At 48.6% G+C, this 16,652-nt stretch overlaps 8 protein-coding genes across 8 annotated transcripts; 6 read left to right on the top strand and 2 right to left on the bottom strand.

The window, feature by feature from the left end:
* The first annotated feature begins 116 nt into the window (after window positions 1-116).
* On the top strand, window positions 117-1,851 carry F5891DRAFT_634307 (uncharacterized protein). The gene is made up of 7 exons (XM_041372578.1): window positions 117-411; window positions 463-543; window positions 592-652; window positions 703-797; window positions 868-921; window positions 977-1,042; window positions 1,101-1,851. Exons 1-7 carry the CDS (start codon window positions 372-374, stop codon window positions 1,739-1,741), a joined length of 1,038 nt encoding a protein of 345 aa, XP_041231533.1. The 5' UTR covers window positions 117-371; the 3' UTR covers window positions 1,742-1,851.
* Window positions 1,828-2,880, bottom strand: F5891DRAFT_634262 (uncharacterized protein). The gene is made up of 3 exons (XM_041372577.1): window positions 2,607-2,880; window positions 2,208-2,550; window positions 1,828-2,154 (listed from the first exon to the last, which is right to left on the bottom strand). Exons 1-3 carry the CDS (start codon window positions 2,760-2,762, stop codon window positions 1,979-1,981), a joined length of 675 nt encoding a protein of 224 aa, XP_041231532.1. The 5' UTR covers window positions 2,763-2,880; the 3' UTR covers window positions 1,828-1,978.
* Window positions 2,881-3,419: 539 nt separating this feature from the next.
* Window positions 3,420-5,810, top strand: F5891DRAFT_1007379 (uncharacterized protein). The gene is made up of 7 exons (XM_041360468.1): window positions 3,420-3,917; window positions 3,968-4,054; window positions 4,111-4,171; window positions 4,221-4,288; window positions 4,344-4,397; window positions 4,445-4,513; window positions 4,566-5,810. Exons 1-7 carry the CDS (start codon window positions 3,863-3,865, stop codon window positions 5,654-5,656), a joined length of 1,485 nt encoding a protein of 494 aa, XP_041231531.1. The 5' UTR covers window positions 3,420-3,862; the 3' UTR covers window positions 5,657-5,810.
* On the top strand, window positions 5,811-6,763 carry F5891DRAFT_1007376 (FUN14 family-domain-containing protein). Its single transcript, XM_041360467.1, has 3 exons — window positions 5,811-6,178; window positions 6,238-6,407; window positions 6,459-6,763. The coding sequence occupies exons 1-3, from the start codon at window positions 5,896-5,898 to the stop codon at window positions 6,666-6,668; spliced, it is 663 nt and encodes a 220-aa protein (XP_041231530.1). The 5' UTR covers window positions 5,811-5,895; the 3' UTR covers window positions 6,669-6,763.
* A 33-nt stretch (window positions 6,764-6,796) lies between these two features.
* F5891DRAFT_1125936 (NOL1/NOP2/sun family RNA met) lies at window positions 6,797-9,118 on the top strand (the record flags this gene model as incomplete). The annotated part of the gene is made up of 7 exons (XM_041364030.1): window positions 6,797-7,152; window positions 7,188-7,664; window positions 7,722-7,827; window positions 7,881-8,058; window positions 8,108-8,478; window positions 8,531-8,972; window positions 9,024-9,118. 7 exons carry the CDS (start codon window positions 6,797-6,799, stop codon window positions 9,116-9,118), a joined length of 2,025 nt encoding a protein of 674 aa, XP_041231529.1.
* A 1,804-nt stretch (window positions 9,119-10,922) lies between these two features.
* On the top strand, window positions 10,923-12,592 carry F5891DRAFT_1007370 (uncharacterized protein). Its single transcript, XM_041360466.1, has 7 exons — window positions 10,923-11,019; window positions 11,080-11,226; window positions 11,283-11,312; window positions 11,365-11,433; window positions 11,482-11,631; window positions 11,681-11,808; window positions 11,855-12,592. The coding sequence occupies exons 2-7, from the start codon at window positions 11,104-11,106 to the stop codon at window positions 12,198-12,200; spliced, it is 846 nt and encodes a 281-aa protein (XP_041231528.1). The 5' UTR covers window positions 10,923-11,019; window positions 11,080-11,103; the 3' UTR covers window positions 12,201-12,592.
* On the top strand, window positions 12,593-15,709 carry F5891DRAFT_1102370 (nucleotide-diphospho-sugar transferase). Its single transcript, XM_041363600.1, has 10 exons — window positions 12,593-12,786; window positions 12,837-12,961; window positions 13,016-13,279; window positions 13,329-13,515; window positions 13,575-13,738; window positions 13,790-13,915; window positions 13,969-14,408; window positions 14,459-14,590; window positions 14,648-15,117; window positions 15,169-15,709. The coding sequence occupies exons 1-10, from the start codon at window positions 12,655-12,657 to the stop codon at window positions 15,559-15,561; spliced, it is 2,433 nt and encodes an 810-aa protein (XP_041231527.1). The 5' UTR covers window positions 12,593-12,654; the 3' UTR covers window positions 15,562-15,709.
* A 515-nt stretch (window positions 15,710-16,224) lies between these two features.
* Window positions 16,225-16,640, bottom strand: F5891DRAFT_1007361 (plasma membrane proteolipid 3). Its single transcript, XM_041360465.1, has 3 exons — window positions 16,528-16,640; window positions 16,377-16,437; window positions 16,225-16,320 (listed from the first exon to the last, which is right to left on the bottom strand). Exons 1-3 carry the CDS (start codon window positions 16,581-16,583, stop codon window positions 16,252-16,254), a joined length of 186 nt encoding a protein of 61 aa, XP_041231526.1. The 5' UTR covers window positions 16,584-16,640; the 3' UTR covers window positions 16,225-16,251.
* Between the last annotated feature and the right edge of the window lie 12 nt (window positions 16,641-16,652).

The raw sequence follows: 16,652 nt of genomic DNA, 5'->3' as shown, positions 1-16,652 counted from the left end.
CAATCACTTACATAATTGCGCAACTATCCGGAGTTGCTCGTAAGCTAAGCAGATGGCCTGTTACTGTAATTTCCTTATTTGGACAATGCACATTTAGCTTATTGTTGTGTGCGTTCAAGTTATTGTTTTTACAATGTGATACTTGTCGCTTGCCACGTTGACAATGGTCGATATTTAATGGGATCCTTCGTGGACCGATCCCTTTGTCTCTGGTGGACCGAACCATATTTGCTCCTAGAGAGGTGTCACTCATAATTCTGTTAATCCCCGCTTGGCTTCGTTTTTCACCTTTCACAGTTGTGCAACAGTGCACGACTTTCCCTACCGTCACTCTTTCTTTCACGACCAACAGCACCATTAGAGCCAACGAAATGCAGAATTCCTTCATCATCATCCGAGCCGTATTTTTCAGTAAGTATACGATATCAGTAAATGTGATTCAGCCAGATAACATCGACGCAGCCCTCATCCTTTATTTCAATTTGCTAGCAACTATATTTGCAGGGTGGAATATCATGTCCTCTACTTCTTCTGGGATGCCAGGTGTGTTGTCTAGTATGGCGGTGATGATCTCGACTGACATGTTTGTAGCGCCTGGTGCATCAGCATTCCTTGTCGTAAACGCTGCCCTCATATTCGCTTTTACAATCCTGTATGTATCGTGTTGTTGACCTTACACAATCCCCTGACTTTTCTCATTAGAGCATATTCGGCGGAGGTTATATGCCCGAAAGCGAGGCCTTCCCATGTTAGATTTGAGTGTGGCTGGACTGTACTGATGGGCGTGCTTCAGCTAGGTAAGCTATCGCTGGCAATAGCATCTAAGATCTATGCCTCCTCTAACCACACTATCATTGGAATTTGAAGCTGCCAGCATTTATGTCACGACTGCTCGTTCCCCAGTGTTTTGTCAATCGCAATGTAAATATGGTTGATCAGTGATTTGTTGCGTAACTGACTTCCTTTGTTCTTTTAGCCACGTGGACTATCTGCGCATCTGCAGCACTACTTACGCCGATCAGCTGGTTAGCTACGTCCATCAGTATGTCATCATTAATCATAACTCATGGCTAGCATTAGTACTGATGATGTGACAATAGTGCTCGTGTATTGTGTTACGTTATGCGTAATGGCAGCAACTCATGTCCATTTCTTGCCTGCCCTTTGGAAAATGCCTGTGAACGCGGTTCCTTGGTTCAACCTCGCTGATTCGATACCTGTCTCTCTTCCCTCACGCCCATTATCGGAAATCTCATCGTCCACTTGGGCTGAAAGCGGCAGTTCTTGCAGCATCTCCAAATACATTGTGGACACTTGGGAAAGGCTTCATAGAGTCGAAGGACGTGTCGTCGAACCCTCGAAGCCTATCCTGTTTTCCCGCAATTGTCCGTCCATCGATTCTACTCGACCGGCTTGGGCGAAGCAACTTGAACTTCAGACTCGGCGTGGTGTGGACCAACCTTTTTTGACACAACGCTTGTCGCCGTTCAGCAGCCCTCCAAAGGTACCCCTGCCACCTCCAAAAGCTTGTGCCAGACAGGTGTCAGGTTCGAATGATTCCAAGTATTCTGGGACTTTTGTAGATTTGCAGCTGGGTAAAAATACATCCTGCTCAACTTTGACGCCACCGACACCCACCATTTTTCCGAAGAGGATTGCAGATCCTGATCTGCCCATCCCACGACCACGATTGTCTGAGTGGATACCCGCGAGCGTGGCCAATTTTCACGCCGAACTCTAATGTCCCCTTTTTGATCACCATCCTTGCACTTAAATCATTTTTTTGTCCCAATCAACATATCCAATTGTATCCCGTACCATATTTAGCTTTCACTCGGACTTTAGGTATCACCACCAATGCTGTATTAAATATATCCACCGTCGTAATGCAGTTGTAAAATTTTGAATACCTCAGTCTGGACTAGTGACTTTCCAAGGATAGGTGACAGAAAGCATGTGTTATGAGATCAGCTTCGGCTCAAAACTCGGCTCCTTCGGATCCGCCCGTCTCCAACCAGGCTACCCGGCCCCGTAACTTGCGATTTTCCTCGCGAGCCTTTGCGAGTGCGATTGTGGTGCCCTCGAGCTGCCTTTTGGTCTCTTCGAGTTCCTCTGCAGTTTCTTCCCCTAGTTCCGCAGCTCCTACGGCAATGCCTGTTGGAAAGGTCGTGAGACGAGACGGGAGAAATGGGTCTAACTTAAATTACCTCCAACAAGCTTTACTAACCGCCACAAACGAAGAATGATCAGCAGACCAGCCAATTCGCGTTGGCGTCCTTTGAGGACAAATTCGAGTATGAAAGTCGTGATGATAATTGCGGCATCAAACAGATGCAAAGTCGAATGCGGAACATCTGAGAATGGGTTGTAGAAGCGGATTCCAAAGGTCCAGAGGGCAACTGGTATTTCAATAAGAAAGAGCGTGGTTATGGCAAGGGATATGGTGGCCAGAACTTCGAGCCATGCAGGGCCCTCATCTAGCGGGGTGCAAGAATCGGACAAAACGGTGAATCCGAGATCAGCGAGGACACAAGTAGCATCAATCACAATCTACAGCAGTGCTGCACGTCAACAAGAAGCGACAATATTTGACAGCGGCTGCTCACCGATGTAATAATGAGTGTATGGAATGGCCGGGACTCTAAAATGCGCGAAATGTTCTCGCGCCAGACGTCTAAAGTCCCCTTGGGCGGCTCTGTGGGCGCACCATCCTCACCATACGGGACTGTGAGGAGAGGCTGTTGTTCTCCTGGACCGGACATGATGGTTTGGAGTCAATTGTGCCTCGCACTGCTTAGCGTTTTCTACTTTGCCTGTTACGGAAGTTCGTCCCTATTACAGCTGTTTGCAGAACGCTAAGCCGAAAAGAATATAAATATCGGCAAGAAAATATTCAACTTCCGACGGCCAATCAATCACGGAACAGAACGTTTCAAAGTCTACAGCAGCTTGAGCTTGTTAGATATCAAGGATCCAATGATCCGTTGTTACACTGGGCATCAGTAAACAATCAATATTTCAATGCGATACATTGAAGACGTAACAGGAGACTGGCAAGGTCCGGTTTGTGCAGATCGACCCTGCATCCTCGACAACCCTGATGTAAAAGTTAACGTTGAAAGACGGTAGTCATTTGATCTGTATTCATAGAGTTCTACGTTGACCATGGGGGTTAACAAGTTGTCACAGTACGAGAAGCTTGGGTGAGGATATGCTAAGATTAGTATCAATAATATATGTCCCTGAGCTCAATTGTAGAGATTACCTAATAATTCTACATATCCTATTAGCATCAGTAGCGTAGTCAGCCAATTAAAACTCGTTTATCGTTTATCGGACATTGAAATTCAAACATCGTTGTTGTGTGCAGCGCTTACAGTACTTACATAAGTTATTAATAATACACTGCTTTGGGGCCTGGGACTTCCACTACGGCGCCCTACCTAACACTTACTCAAAAAGGCACCACCCCCCCCTTCGAATTCACTACTTCAGCGACCACTAATCATGAGGCAGTGTCTCTAGGACCGACCGTCACTGGCAGGGTGCGCTGAAAACTCGAGGCTGGCACTGCATACCACTTAGGCGACTAAATTTATCATGCTACTTCCCAGGAACACACTAGTTACTGCGGTATTAAATAACACACCGTGACACAGTCCTTGACTAAAAATGCAGCTGCGCACAGGCGGGGCTTGTCCCATCCCTCAGGGTGTCCGTCTGGTACTGACACAGTCTGTGACTGCGCCGAATTAATTTTGCTTCATCGTGACCACGTTTTGCTATTTCCTTTCTTCTTTCCTATATTACATTCAACTTCTTCATCTTTCGATTTCGCTGACTACGTCAGTCCCCCCTTTTAATGGCTTCAAATACTTCCTGGAACACGTTTCGGAAATTTCGTCGCATTGTTCTTGGTGAGTTTGACATGTGTGATATGGCTGATTCCGATTGACCCCCTTCGAAGCTTTTGCCTCGATTGTTTCCTTGACATGGTCCATCATCATAGCCGTGTACATGGCCAACAATTGGTCAGGCTACAATTCCGGCGAGCGTAAGTAGCATCACCACCTTTCACAATGACCTGTAATGAAACCGTCCGAATCGCAGGCGGATTTCTGTTCGGTCTCGTTGCTCTCGACTTCGTTGCTTCGATTTTGTTGTATCTCATGTGAGTATCATCACTCCACTCCTATCTGTAGTATCCTCACGGTGCGCAGGATTGTCGTGCAATATCATTTTTGGCCTGACGCCGCGCGAACGGCAGTACTTTTGAGTCTTGACGTCGGTTCGTGTTGATCGTGCTGTGCGCACACCAATGGAACTCACGGCGCTTTTTCTAGCCGGTGCCGTAGTCTTCATGATTCTTAGCCCAAAATTTCCGTGTAACGCTTTCGGTTAGTTTCCTTGACTGTGTGAGCAATTCGTGGACTGATTGAACAAGGCTCTACTGCAAAATGTCATATTATGACAATGACGGTCCTCATAGGATCTTGGGCCATTTCCGCACTGAGTAGGTGCTTGTTTACACCATCCTTTTTTGCATATAATGATAGTGATGACAGTGCTTCTGTATGCCATTTGCCTGCCTTTCGTGATTTCTATCCCTCGTCCACCCAGCCCAACTCAAACTGACGATTTGGAGAATAAACCTGATGTTTTGGAGGTCACGGAAGATCTGCACATGTCTCATGCGTCGTCTGCGTCTCAAGCGTGGCTCTTCAAAAAGCAGGAGATGTCTCCTGAGGTCCCTGCGTCGGAGCTTCCGTTACCCCAACACATCCCTGCTGACTACCAGCTTCCCAGCAATGCTGTGTCACCGTCGTCGTTGCACATGCCACGACAAGAAACGCGTGATGATCGCATCGAATTGGAGATGCTAAATACTGCTTCAGTCTATTCTGACGCATCTCCTCAATATAGCACTGTGAGAACTATCCGTGCTCTAGACATTGCCGACAGAAGCCTGAATTCATCTGGCTCATCCTCTCCGCGACAATACTCACCTCACTTGGATCCTCTTCAGTCATCCGTTTTGCCGAACCCCTTCGTCGGCGAGGCTTTGGATGCCAATCGTGATTCAGTGGCCAGCAGCCTCTATGGATCCACTTATGAATCTCCCACAGTCCCCGTACCACTCGCTGAGGCACCTCATCGAACCTTGAGTGTGATCACGGGAAGTTCGGCCTCAGTGTATTCCCAAGGAACTATGTTTGCCCGTGCCAGAACTACATCCCCCGCCAGTGCAACTACTCGTCTGATTGCATCGCCGTCGATGTCGCGCTCCCCTGTTCACCTATCTGTACATTCCATGATGGCTAGCGTTCACGATCATGCGGAGTATCAGGCTGCAAGAGGTGATTACGACACTCCCAGCGATGGCTTTTTGGCTCCCCCGCTGACTGCTCTTCCCACACCACAACTCTCTGCAGGACCACATGAACCCACGTTTGAACTTCACCTTTCCGATGTCCCCAGAAGAGATTCTCAGGACGAATCATTGGATTTTCCTCGGGACGTAGTGCAAGATCCTGTTCAACATCCCCCACTAGTGCGGCCCAGCTTGCAACATCTTCGCAATGATTCTACAAACTCTAATATCGATCTGGACGGGTGGAGGAGACTCGTGCTTAGCGCTGCTGGGCGAGAACAATGATCTTAGATTTGGACTTTCACTTATAGTAATTTACATTGGCATGTAATGGTCTGCCAATATGACCTGGACTTGTACTTGAGGCCCATGTACTTAGTACCCGTAGTACCCGTAGCTGCCTTATGAGGATGACGTACGTCGACTTAGACCTGTCAATAGTTTACTACTTATGCTTGTCGATCTCCTTGAACTCGTACATAACACTTCAGCTTCGGCACAGCAAACCATTTCTAGTGTTGCGTATGTCGTTCTCGCTTGTCTGGCCATTACGTGGGTTCAGCCCAATCACTGCTCGTTCGAGTTTGAGCACAATTCAGTCTCGCTCACTCTTAGACTCTGTCATTTGCCAACAACGTTTACTTTCCGCACGTGCGCATGTGCCTCGGACGTGGGTATTGAATCGACGAGGCGCTGTACGCAAAGGGCAGCTCCTCCTGCCCAGCTTGCTGACAGCTGCAGGGACAGCAGGGATTGCACTTGGCCTAGCAACGTGCACCGCACCAATCATTCATTGTGACAGTACAGGTACTACGAATTGTTTTTGTTATGTTTAGTTGAACACGGGTTGACCTCGAAGCACCCAGGACTAGGTACTACACCCGCTCCCCCTTCTCAGGCCCCACCCCCAGAGTCCACGGTCAATCTGTATGAATTGACATTTGGTACAGCAGCTGGCATGTGCGCAGGGGTGTTCATCAAGAAAGGTGCAAAAATAGTCGCATTCTTCTTCGGTGGTGTATTCGTTCTCCTTCAAGTATGTAACATGTATTCTTGGTCGATGTCGTGCCACTTACCGATTTAACAGTACCTTGGGTCGATGTCACTCGTCCGTGTTGATTGGGCTCGCATGGCTGCTCGATTCGAGAACTTGTTGTATACGAGAGATGCGTTAGGTAACAAGAGGCCACCAACTATTTCATCACTGTGGAGATGGGCGGTGGACTTTTTAACAGCAGACTTTCAGCCAAGGGCGTCTTTCATTGCTGGACTCGCGTTAGGGTTGCGCATTGGTTGAAGCGACGCGGTGTTGAAAGGACATTATCCAAATCGGGCAAGAGAAAAAATAGCTCGTAATTTGTTCTCAGTCTGTAGTGTCTTCTATCTCTCCGCGCGGTCTACTATATCATTATCAGCTGGTTTGCTATGGGAGGGCGACGAACAAAGTACAAGCAAGAGCCTCCAGCTCCACTTCGCAATCCAAATGAAACTCGCCCTTCGACAAAACGGCTCGGGAAACGAAAGGCAAATGCAGATCATGAGCCTGAACCAAGTACCAACAGCCGTCCCACAAAAAAAGCCAAGGCAGATAAACCTTCGGCCTTAAAGAAGCGGACGAAGGATCCAGAGAAGATATCAAAGGTTAAGCCTACACCTATCAAAGAAACAAGCATACCACTCTCAGAAGAAGGCGAAAGCGATGGGTGGGAAGCCGCTAGTGATTTGGAAGATGTCGATGGTTTCGCGGTAGACGGTCGGGATGACTTGGACATCGATGAGGAGTGAGTTCTTCCTCCCACTGTATTCCTGGCTAAAGTTTTTTTTTGCCCTGCAGCGATGACCTTTTACGAGGGGTTCCGGAAGAATTGGATCTTGGCTCAGACGATGAGGAAGTCGCATTGTTCCCACAAAAAGGCCGGAAATCTAAGCAGGCTGAACGTCCAACCAAAATTATTCCAACAGCCTCAGATGAGGACTCCGATGATGAGTCTGATAACGAGGACGGGCCAATTACTGCCAAGAACATTGAATTCCGCTCTCGTGCCCTCGATGAGGAGGCTGCTCGTGAGGCGGAGCTTGATCTTGAGGAGATGCAGAACGCTGCCTTGGATGCCAGTGACGACGAAATTGACATGGAAGGGGAGGGAGAAGATGCAGAGGCATTTCATTTACCTACGGCTGAAGAGAGAGCAGAGGAGAAAAACCATGTTGCTGATGTCCATGTCGTTCAACGGAGGATGCGAGAATGTGTCCGTATCTTGGGCAATTTCAGAAAACTGGGCGCAAAAGATCGGTACGTCTCTCAATCGGCCTTTTTCAATCGTGTCTGTATTTTCAAGGACATGTGCAGGTTACGGTCAGAATATGTCGAGCAGCTTGTCTCCGACATCGCTAGTTACTATGGATATAATGATTTTCTTGCCGAGAAGCTATTCCAGCTATTTCCAGTTTCTGAGGTATGTGCTCCATCTCTTTCTAGTTCTATTATCACATTTTACCTCTTTCGCAGGCGGTCGAGTTCTTCGAAGCAAATGAGGTATCAAGACCAGTGACTATCCGAACAAATACACTCAAAACACGAAGACGAGACCTTGCGCAAGCCCTCATTAACCGTGGTGTCAACCTTGAGCCGATAGGCAAATGGACCAATGTTGGTCTCCAAGTTTTCGAAAGCAGCGTGCCCATAGGTCTGTATGAATCCTTTACACCTGAGCCATGCGCTAAATTCCATGACAGGTGCGACACCCGAGTATCTCTCTGGCCACTATATGCTTCAGGCAGCTTCATCATTCCTTCCCGTCATCGCATTAAGCCCTCAACCGAACGAACGTGTGCTTGACATGGCATCTGCTCCTGGAGGCAAAACGACGCACATTGCTGCACTCCTACAAAATACTGGCATCGTTTTTGCCAATGATGCGAACAAGGCACGGACAAAGAGTCTGACGGCAAACGTGCATCGTCTAGGATGCAAAAACGTCGTCATCTGTTCATACGACGGTCGGGAGTTTCCCAAGGTCATGGGTGGGTTTGACAGGGTCCTCTTGGATGCACCATGTAGCGGCACTGGTGTTATCAGCAAAGACTCAAGTGTGAAGGTCAACAAAGTGAGGTTTCTGGCTTGTGGTCAAAGATCCATTTACTCAAATCCTCATAAAGTCTGAACGGGATTTCCACCTCCTCTCGCATCTCCAGAAGCAACTCATCCTCTGCGCCATTGACAGCGTCTCTCCCGACTCCAAAACGGGAGGATTTCTGGTCTACTCCACGTGTTCCGTCACTGTCGATGAAAACGAGGCTGTCGTCGATTATGCGTTGCGAAAGCGCCCGAACGTGAAACTGGTGGACACCGGTCTTGGCTTTGGCAGGGATGGTTTTACAAAGTATCGCGGAAAGACCTTCCACCCAAGCGTGAAGCTGACAAAGAGGTTTTACCCCCATGTGCACAACATGGATGGGTTCTATGTCGCAAAATTCAAGGTGGAAAAACGGACTAAGATAAAGGCTGGTACGCAGGAAGCCGGGTCGACTAATACAGTCGATGCAGATGAGCAGCAAGATGTTGGATTTGATTCTGATGAGGACAGAGCGTTCATCGAAGGTCTGTGCATCGATTTAATTGTTTATATCGTTTGTTCATGTATCTCCACAGAGGGAAAACGTATTCAGATGAAGGCCAAGGGTCTGCGCGTACCTCACAGACGACAATCAGATATAGCGGGCAAGGTGGTGAAAGCCGCCGCGTGATATACGTCAGCGCTGTTATATTGCACATATGTCACACTTGATCTTCATCCCAAAAGACACATGGTCTGTCATTGCGGCAGAACACATGACGTATCCATTTTGTGCACGATAAGACAGACATTCTCGAAGAAGATTTTCAGTGGCGGACGATCAAAATACTTTGCAATGGAACCTAAGCACAAGTCTGACCACAGCTGATGAAAGTGTCTCGGCGGAGCCGGTCCACCGCTGTGTACTTGTAGGCAGGTGCAGGCAGCTGCGAAAGGGCGCGGGAGGTTGCTAGGTGATCCCAGGTACGCGAATGTGGGCACAATAGCAGCTGAGATAGCGCAAGTAACAGGCAACAAAACGAAGCATCAACGTGCAGATCTGGACGCGGATCAGAGGTCAGCTGTTCTTTGATACGAAACCCGCAAGGCACTGCTGGTGTGACGATGTCTAGATGTAACCATGACTGGGTCTGAGCCGTGGACGAACACCCATCAAACCAGGACTCCTAGTTTTCGAAATGAAATCGCAGGTGGTCCTCGTGGTGTTTGGGCGCAGATTGATCCAGAACGTGCATGAGGCTCATCTAGTGAGGGCATTTGAGGGGCAGTGACCATCATCTGCGATAAATTAACTTGCGTGCGAGTCCTGAGACACGATGCGGGAATACAGATTTCTTGGTGCGCGAGTTGAGAGTTCGACTGCGATTGGAGTCTCCAAATGGTAAACGTGGTGCCCTCCGTGGAGTCTGAGCGCGGGTCTGCTAATGAAGGAAACGAACGGCGACTTCTACTTGCCAGGGTGTCGATGGTTTGTTGAGATCATCAAGTCGTCGTGGCACATGCACTGAACGACCTCTGTCGGACCTTTGTGGCAGGCTGATATACTTAGCGTGTACAAAAATAGAATGGAGATTGACTCTGACTTGAATCATGTATGGCTCTAGTGGACGTCCGGGAAGTAAGGCTGCTGATGAGAAAATGACGGTGTAGTCAGACCGCACAAGTTTCTCGTGATGTAAGTCAAGTGATTCTACCCTCGCCATTATTTATAGCGAGATCCAATACAGCTGAGGCCTGAGGAGGAAGTATGTCTGAGCCCCAGTACTGTCCCAGCTGGCAGACGAAGTGTGCCTTGGCGTCAACGTCATAAATAGAAAGAAAGCAGGATACGCTAGACAGATAATAAGTGTCACTCTTATGAAAATGACACATTCGATCAGGACGCCAAGGCGATTGGGCCAAGAACACATGAATGTCTGTACGCAGACAAGGAGATGCGATGCGGCGATATGAACAATAGAGTGACGACCTACAAGTGGTCAGTGCACAAGTGGTCATGACCACATCAGACCATGACAAGCCTGAGAAGTAATTCTACGATGCACTCGTACAGTGCTGCGTATATGTTTGTCTAACCTTAAACAGGAGTCGAAACCGCGCTCGGTGGCGAGCGGATGTGATCGGTATCCTAGTCTCGTGATCTCGCTAGTTCTGACGTGATCCGAACCTTCCTTTGTACAACTGAGAACATCCTTCTTGGGATTCGTCTCATTCTGACCACCCTACGCCCAACCGCACGGGCCATAATTTACACGCTCTCCTCAAACTACCCATACTCACTTCCCTTGCTAAAAATTCCCGTTACATCCTCTCAATATTTTTTTACGCGTAGTCAGACGCCGTGAGAGATAACATAACCGGAAAAGGTAATCAAACAAATAGGAAGAACGTTAGAAATTAGGTTAGCTGCTTTGTTTGGCGCGTAAAGCGGAGCCAAATACGGATAAGTAGAGCCCGAATTTGACAACAACCATATCTCTTCCTCTCTCTTACTCCTCCTCTCTTCTAGCCTTTGGGCCCAGCGTTGCGTAGCACGCCCTTCTCTCTCTTGTCAATTTATTATCTTTTCATGTTCGTATCCCTTAGTCCTGCTTTCTCTTGTCCCTCTCACTCACTGGCTCTTGTTGACAGCTCACATTCGCATTTTTTGCTATAATGTCTGCTCCTGAGGTCACCGCTGCTGTTCCCGTCCCCGCTGAGGAAGTCAAGGTTGCTGAAACCCCCGCCGCCGAACCCGCCCCTGAGCCTTCCGCTGCTGAAGAGCCTGCTCCTGTTGCTGTAATTTTTTTTCAATTTCCCTTTGTGGTTCCGGCCGATTCTAACCTTATACACAGGAAGCTCCAAAGGAGGAGGCTAAGGCTGAAGTGAGCTCCTCACATTGTTCCCTTGCGTTTGTATGTTGACGCGTTTGTTCAGGAGGCCGCCCCAACCCCCGAGGCCGCTCCTGAGGCCCCCGCAGAGTCTGCCAAGGAGGAAGCCAAGACTGTATGTGTCCAATTTGTAATTCCTCTAGCACACCTGACCTTCTCGTAGGAGGCCAAGAAGGAGGAACGCCCCAAGAGTCCCAGCCTCCTTGCCAAGCTCCTTGCCCCCTTCAAGGATGGCAAGACCAAGGTAGAGAAGAAGGTGAAGGCTCCCAAGAGTCCCAAGAAGGATAAGAAGAAGGAAGAATTGAAGGAGGAGGTCAGTGTTTAATATCAGCCCAACGACGTTGTAATTCATAGGTATTTAGGCTGCTCCCCCTGCTGAGGAGCCTGCCAAAGAGGAGGCGCCTCCCGCTGAGGCAAAGGTTGAGGAGACCCCTGCTGTCGCCGAGCCTTCCGCAGCTCCGGAGCCTGCAGCTGAGCCTATCAAAGAAACGTTTGTCTTTTCTCGCTAGATGACTTCATTGACTGACCAACCTTAGTGAGACCGCTGCCGCTGAAGCCCCCGCTGCAGAGCCCGCACCTGAGCCCGCCCCGGAGGCCGTAGCTGAGGCCCCCAAGGAGAACAAGGCTGCCAAAGTTGGACGCCGTCTGTCTGCACGTGTGGGCGACCTTTTCTTCAGATCCAAGCCAAAGACGGAGAGCTCGACTCCCGCCAAGGTGGACGAGCATCCCCCCGTGATTGATGAACCAGCTCCGGTTGCTCCCCTTGAGAACCCCGCTAGTTCGGAGCCCGCTCCCGCAGAGGCTGCTGAACCTGCCGTCGAGGAGCCCGTCCCTACTGAGCCCGCACTCGCTGCCACCCCTGTGATCTCGGCTGTCGCATAAGCGCTTACTCCGAGGTTGTTGGTAATATCATGAACGACACGAGCGCATATTCATCTGCTCCTCTTTATTCCATGGGTATGTTGAGCAGTCTTTCTCACTGCACTTGGTTTTGGTCATTATCAGGATCTCTTCATTAGCTCCCTCATTCATGTCTTTTACCCTCTTCTGCTACCATACTTGTTGGATTTGGTCTTTGCTTTCTTTTCACGACCCTACTCATCATGACTACATTCCGATCCGTGTTTTCACTACCTAATGTCGATCTTGATCATTGATACCCTTACTTTGCTATGGTCGGATCAGTTAACCATGTCATTAAAGTTCTATCCTGTAATGATGTTGGAGGGTTGTATGAACATCAAGAGCTCACGCACCCTTTTGGCGAGTTGAAGTGTGACTCGACTTGATTCATGTCATCAACAAACCGGGCACTTCTTAGTTACCTTTGCTTGCAATGTCTCCGAACACAACTTCCTCTACTGGCAAGGATAAATTGATCGCAGATGAAGAAAAGGTTCTGCAAGCTGTTATTCTAGCAGACAGTTTCAACAAACGATTCAAGCCGCTAACCACGCATAAACCTCGAGTAAGTCACTTCTTGCATCACGAAATCATACCACTATCATTCTCAATCAGTGCCTGCTGCCGATATGCAATGCTCCGTTGCTGGACTGGACGTTCGAAAGCCTTGCTCTAGCTGGCGTACAAGAGATCTTCGTGATATGTAGATCACATGCGGAATTGGTCAAGACTGCGATCAAGTGAGTCTCTGAACCGCCATTCTTCTGTTCATGGTGGCTGATTGTGCGATCCAGGAATTCGAAGTGGTCTAAGCCCGGCGCGGGCCTCAAGATCGTCCCAATCGTGACTGCGAAAGAGACGTTCACGCCTGGCGATGCCATGCGCGACATCTACACCCATGGCATCATCACTTCAGATTTCGTGCTCGTCACCGGTGACCTCGTGAGCAACATACATATAGGCGATGTTGTTCGCGAGCACAAAGAGCGGAGAAAAACGGACAAGGACGCTATAATGACGATGGTAGTCAAACAGAGTGGCGTAAACCATCGGACGCGGTACGTCAGTCCTCGACCAAGTCATCACACTACTCATTTCTCCCCCTAGTTCGAAAGGCGATTCCGCGGTGTTTGTGATAGATCCAGAGACATCAAAGTGCCTTCATTATGAGGCGGTGACTGGGTACCCGCCAAAGAAATACGCAAGCATACCACGCGAAATTCTGAATGAACACCCTGAGGTGGAGATCCGAAATGACTTGATTGATTGTTCGATAGATATATGCTCTGTAGAGGTGCGTTTGACATAGTTTTGCCTTATTCACTTTAATTGGTCTGATCTCTTCTTGCACAGGTGCCGTCACTGTTCCAGGACAACTTTGACTACGGGGATGTACGGAGGGATTTCGTTCATGGCGTCCTTACGTCTGACCTGCTCATGAAAAGTATCTATTGCTATATCGCCAAAGAGGGTTATGCTGCTCGTGTCAGGGATACCCGGAGTTATGACTCCATCAGGTTAGCGTCCCAAACTTTTTTGACGATTCCATCGCATTTAACAGAAATCAGCAAAGACATTCTTGCAAGATGGACATTCCCTTTGGTGCCAGATGATAACCATCCCGGTGGCCACTCGTACGAGCATCTACGAGGAAACAAATACATCGCCAAGGATAACTCAGTGATACTCTCCCGGTAAGAACGTTTCCAAATTCTGTCGGTCGTTTACCCATCCGTCGAGAATGTAGGACGTGCAAGATCGGAAACAACACGCTGATCGGTTCAAAATCGCAGATAGCTGATAATGCTCAGGTCACGGCATCTGTTCTTGGCCAGCGATGTATTGTTGGCGCGGGCAGTATAGTCCGCAACTCTTATCTCTTCGATGGAGCGGTCATCGGACCGAATTGTGTCGTCGAGCACAGTATAATTGGGTCAGGGGTACACATCAAGGAGCGCACGCATGTTGAACGCGGATGTTTGATTGCTGATGGCGTCGTCGTCGGTCCGCAGGCGAAACTTGCGCCGTTTTCAAGGTTGTCTAAGCGGCGGCAGGACAGCGATGAGGAAGACGACGAATTCGAAGATGCAGAAGAACAGTTCGAAGAAGAAGAAGATGGCGACGACGAAAGTGAAGATGGTGACGACGAAGACGAGGTCGACTCAGAGCTAGAGGACGTAGAAGCAAGTGGGTAAAGTCAACGTCTAGTCGAGACCCTGACTCATTATTTCTTCAAGACCAAGATCCTGAAGCTCTTGCAAAACTTGGTTCTGACACCAATGCGATCATTTGGCCACTGCCGGTTGTTGACGAGGACGAGGCCATTGATGACCTGGAACACCCTGATAACCAGCGCTTAATGCGAATAGGTAGGTCTTGTTCATCATCAATTCACATCATCTGCTTAACTATACGGTATTTTACAGGCGACAACGCGTCAGATCTGGTCCTCTCTGATCCTGGCTCTGTCACTTCATCAGAGTCGGAGTCAGAGTCTGACGATGACGATGACGACGAGCACTTTTACGATTCCAATCCCGCTTCCTCGACCACTTCGCTTCCGCTCAGCACACCTTCGAATCTGGTTGCACAAGCAGACTCGGCAGTAATATCAGAGTTCCAGCAGGAAGTCAAGCAGTCGCTCGATCGTGCGTTTGCCGAAGGCCATTCTGTCGATAACGCCGCCGTGGAACTGAAGACGCTACGTATGGCCAGCAATGTATCTCTCCGCCTAGTGCGGGAGGCCGTGATCGCAGCCATGGTCAGCCGGATCAAAATTATAGCGGGCGGAGGGATTCCGCAACGACAGGAGATTGCTAGTATGATTGCTCGATGGGGAGGGTTGATTGACAAGATTGGAGGGGTAGATCCTGTGGAAACTGTCGAGATCCTTCAAGTAAGTATCTCGTGATGACGACTTGAGGCAGTTTTGAATCGTGCACTATAGGAATATAGCGCTTCATCGGATCGCTTGCCCTTGTTTGGTCAGATTCTCGCTGCGCTGTACCAGGACGACATAGTCGACGAAGATGACATCCGCGCATGGCATGGCAAATCCAAGTCTCAAGGCCAGGGCGTTAAGCCTGCGTCTCTGCAAGACTGCTACAACAAATGCTGGGTCACTGGAGCCCATATGATAAAACAGTTTGATGAACAGGACAGTGATGAAGAATCGGAGGAAGACTCGGACGAGGGCAGCGAAACGAGTGAACCTGCTGTCAAAATCCCGGTTACAAAGGAACTCCCTTCGGCAGGCGAGAATTCTTCGGAAGAGGGTTCGTGCGAGGAAAGCTCGGACGAAGAGGACGAGGGTGACACTGACGAGGATGACAGTGAATAAGATAGATTAGACCTGTGCAATGGTAGAAGGGGTCACAATCTGATCGGCGGGGTTGACTGATTTCCTTCAACTACTGTCGATTGTGCCGCGACCCTACTACGATTTATTTCTCCCGACAGTTAATTAATTATTTGTTGGGCATTCAATCAGTGACATAAAGGTTGACGATTGAATAAAGATTTAATGATCTTTGAGACGGAAATATCACTATACTAGTATACTAGTCGGAAGGTATGTATAAAGTGTAGTGCATTATGTGCATTTTACATATTTGGTCATGGGTGCATAAATGTCAGGAAAACGTGTGCGATCCCCTCCTGGATATACCACCAAATGATTAAGTTCACCGACGGACCATGGGAGGCTCAACTCTAAAATGGAGTAGGATGTGAGACGGAAAGATGGGTAGTGCACAGGTGGCTTGCCTGAAGCCGTAAACGCCACTCAATACTTGAGAATAATGTAGAGTGCTACAGACGACATGATGAGAAGGGTGACAACTAGTGAAGGACATTGTGTGACATACCGTGAATGATTCCTGGACTGAGAGCCGAAGAATGGTCAGTGAAGACGGCGGACAAAGTAGACCAATGGTATCTCACATATCTGTCGCAAATTAAAAAGTGGTTAACCAAGGCAATAAATCAAACAAAAGGGACTCACATCCTGAGAAGGAGGGAGAGCAGGCGGTTATAGGCGGACTAAAATTGAGTGATATGCGACGGGCTTACCAAGAAGAGTTAGCAGGCAATTAATGAGCTATCACAGAGCTAGTGAGCGAGGCGAATTGCCATGAGGAACCTAAGTTAACTGACCAGGTCGGCTGTACACCCCCGTTCCAAGAATACACCTAAAGGAGGAAAAACGATGGCACAACTGACAGGTCGGTGAGCTTCTTAATTGGATGGCAAGCGGTTGGCGACATACATTATCTAAATAGATGCAAACCCATCAGGTTATACTGACTTTGTAGAAAAAGGAAAGTAAAATACCTTGCAAATATCGGAAGCTGTGAATGCCATGTTGCAACTGAGACCAGGTGGCTTTCTTCTGCCGTTATATAGACTGCACTACTCCCAGTGACGTCAATT

This window comes from Suillus fuscotomentosus, assembly GCF_016647785.1.
Source record: "Suillus fuscotomentosus strain FC203 chromosome Unknown F5891scaffold_6, whole genome shotgun sequence".
Taxonomy (NCBI): domain Eukaryota; kingdom Fungi; phylum Basidiomycota; class Agaricomycetes; order Boletales; family Suillaceae; genus Suillus; species Suillus fuscotomentosus.
The sequence above is the reverse complement of the archived record's forward strand: the minus strand, read 5'-3'. Positions and strand labels throughout refer to the sequence as shown.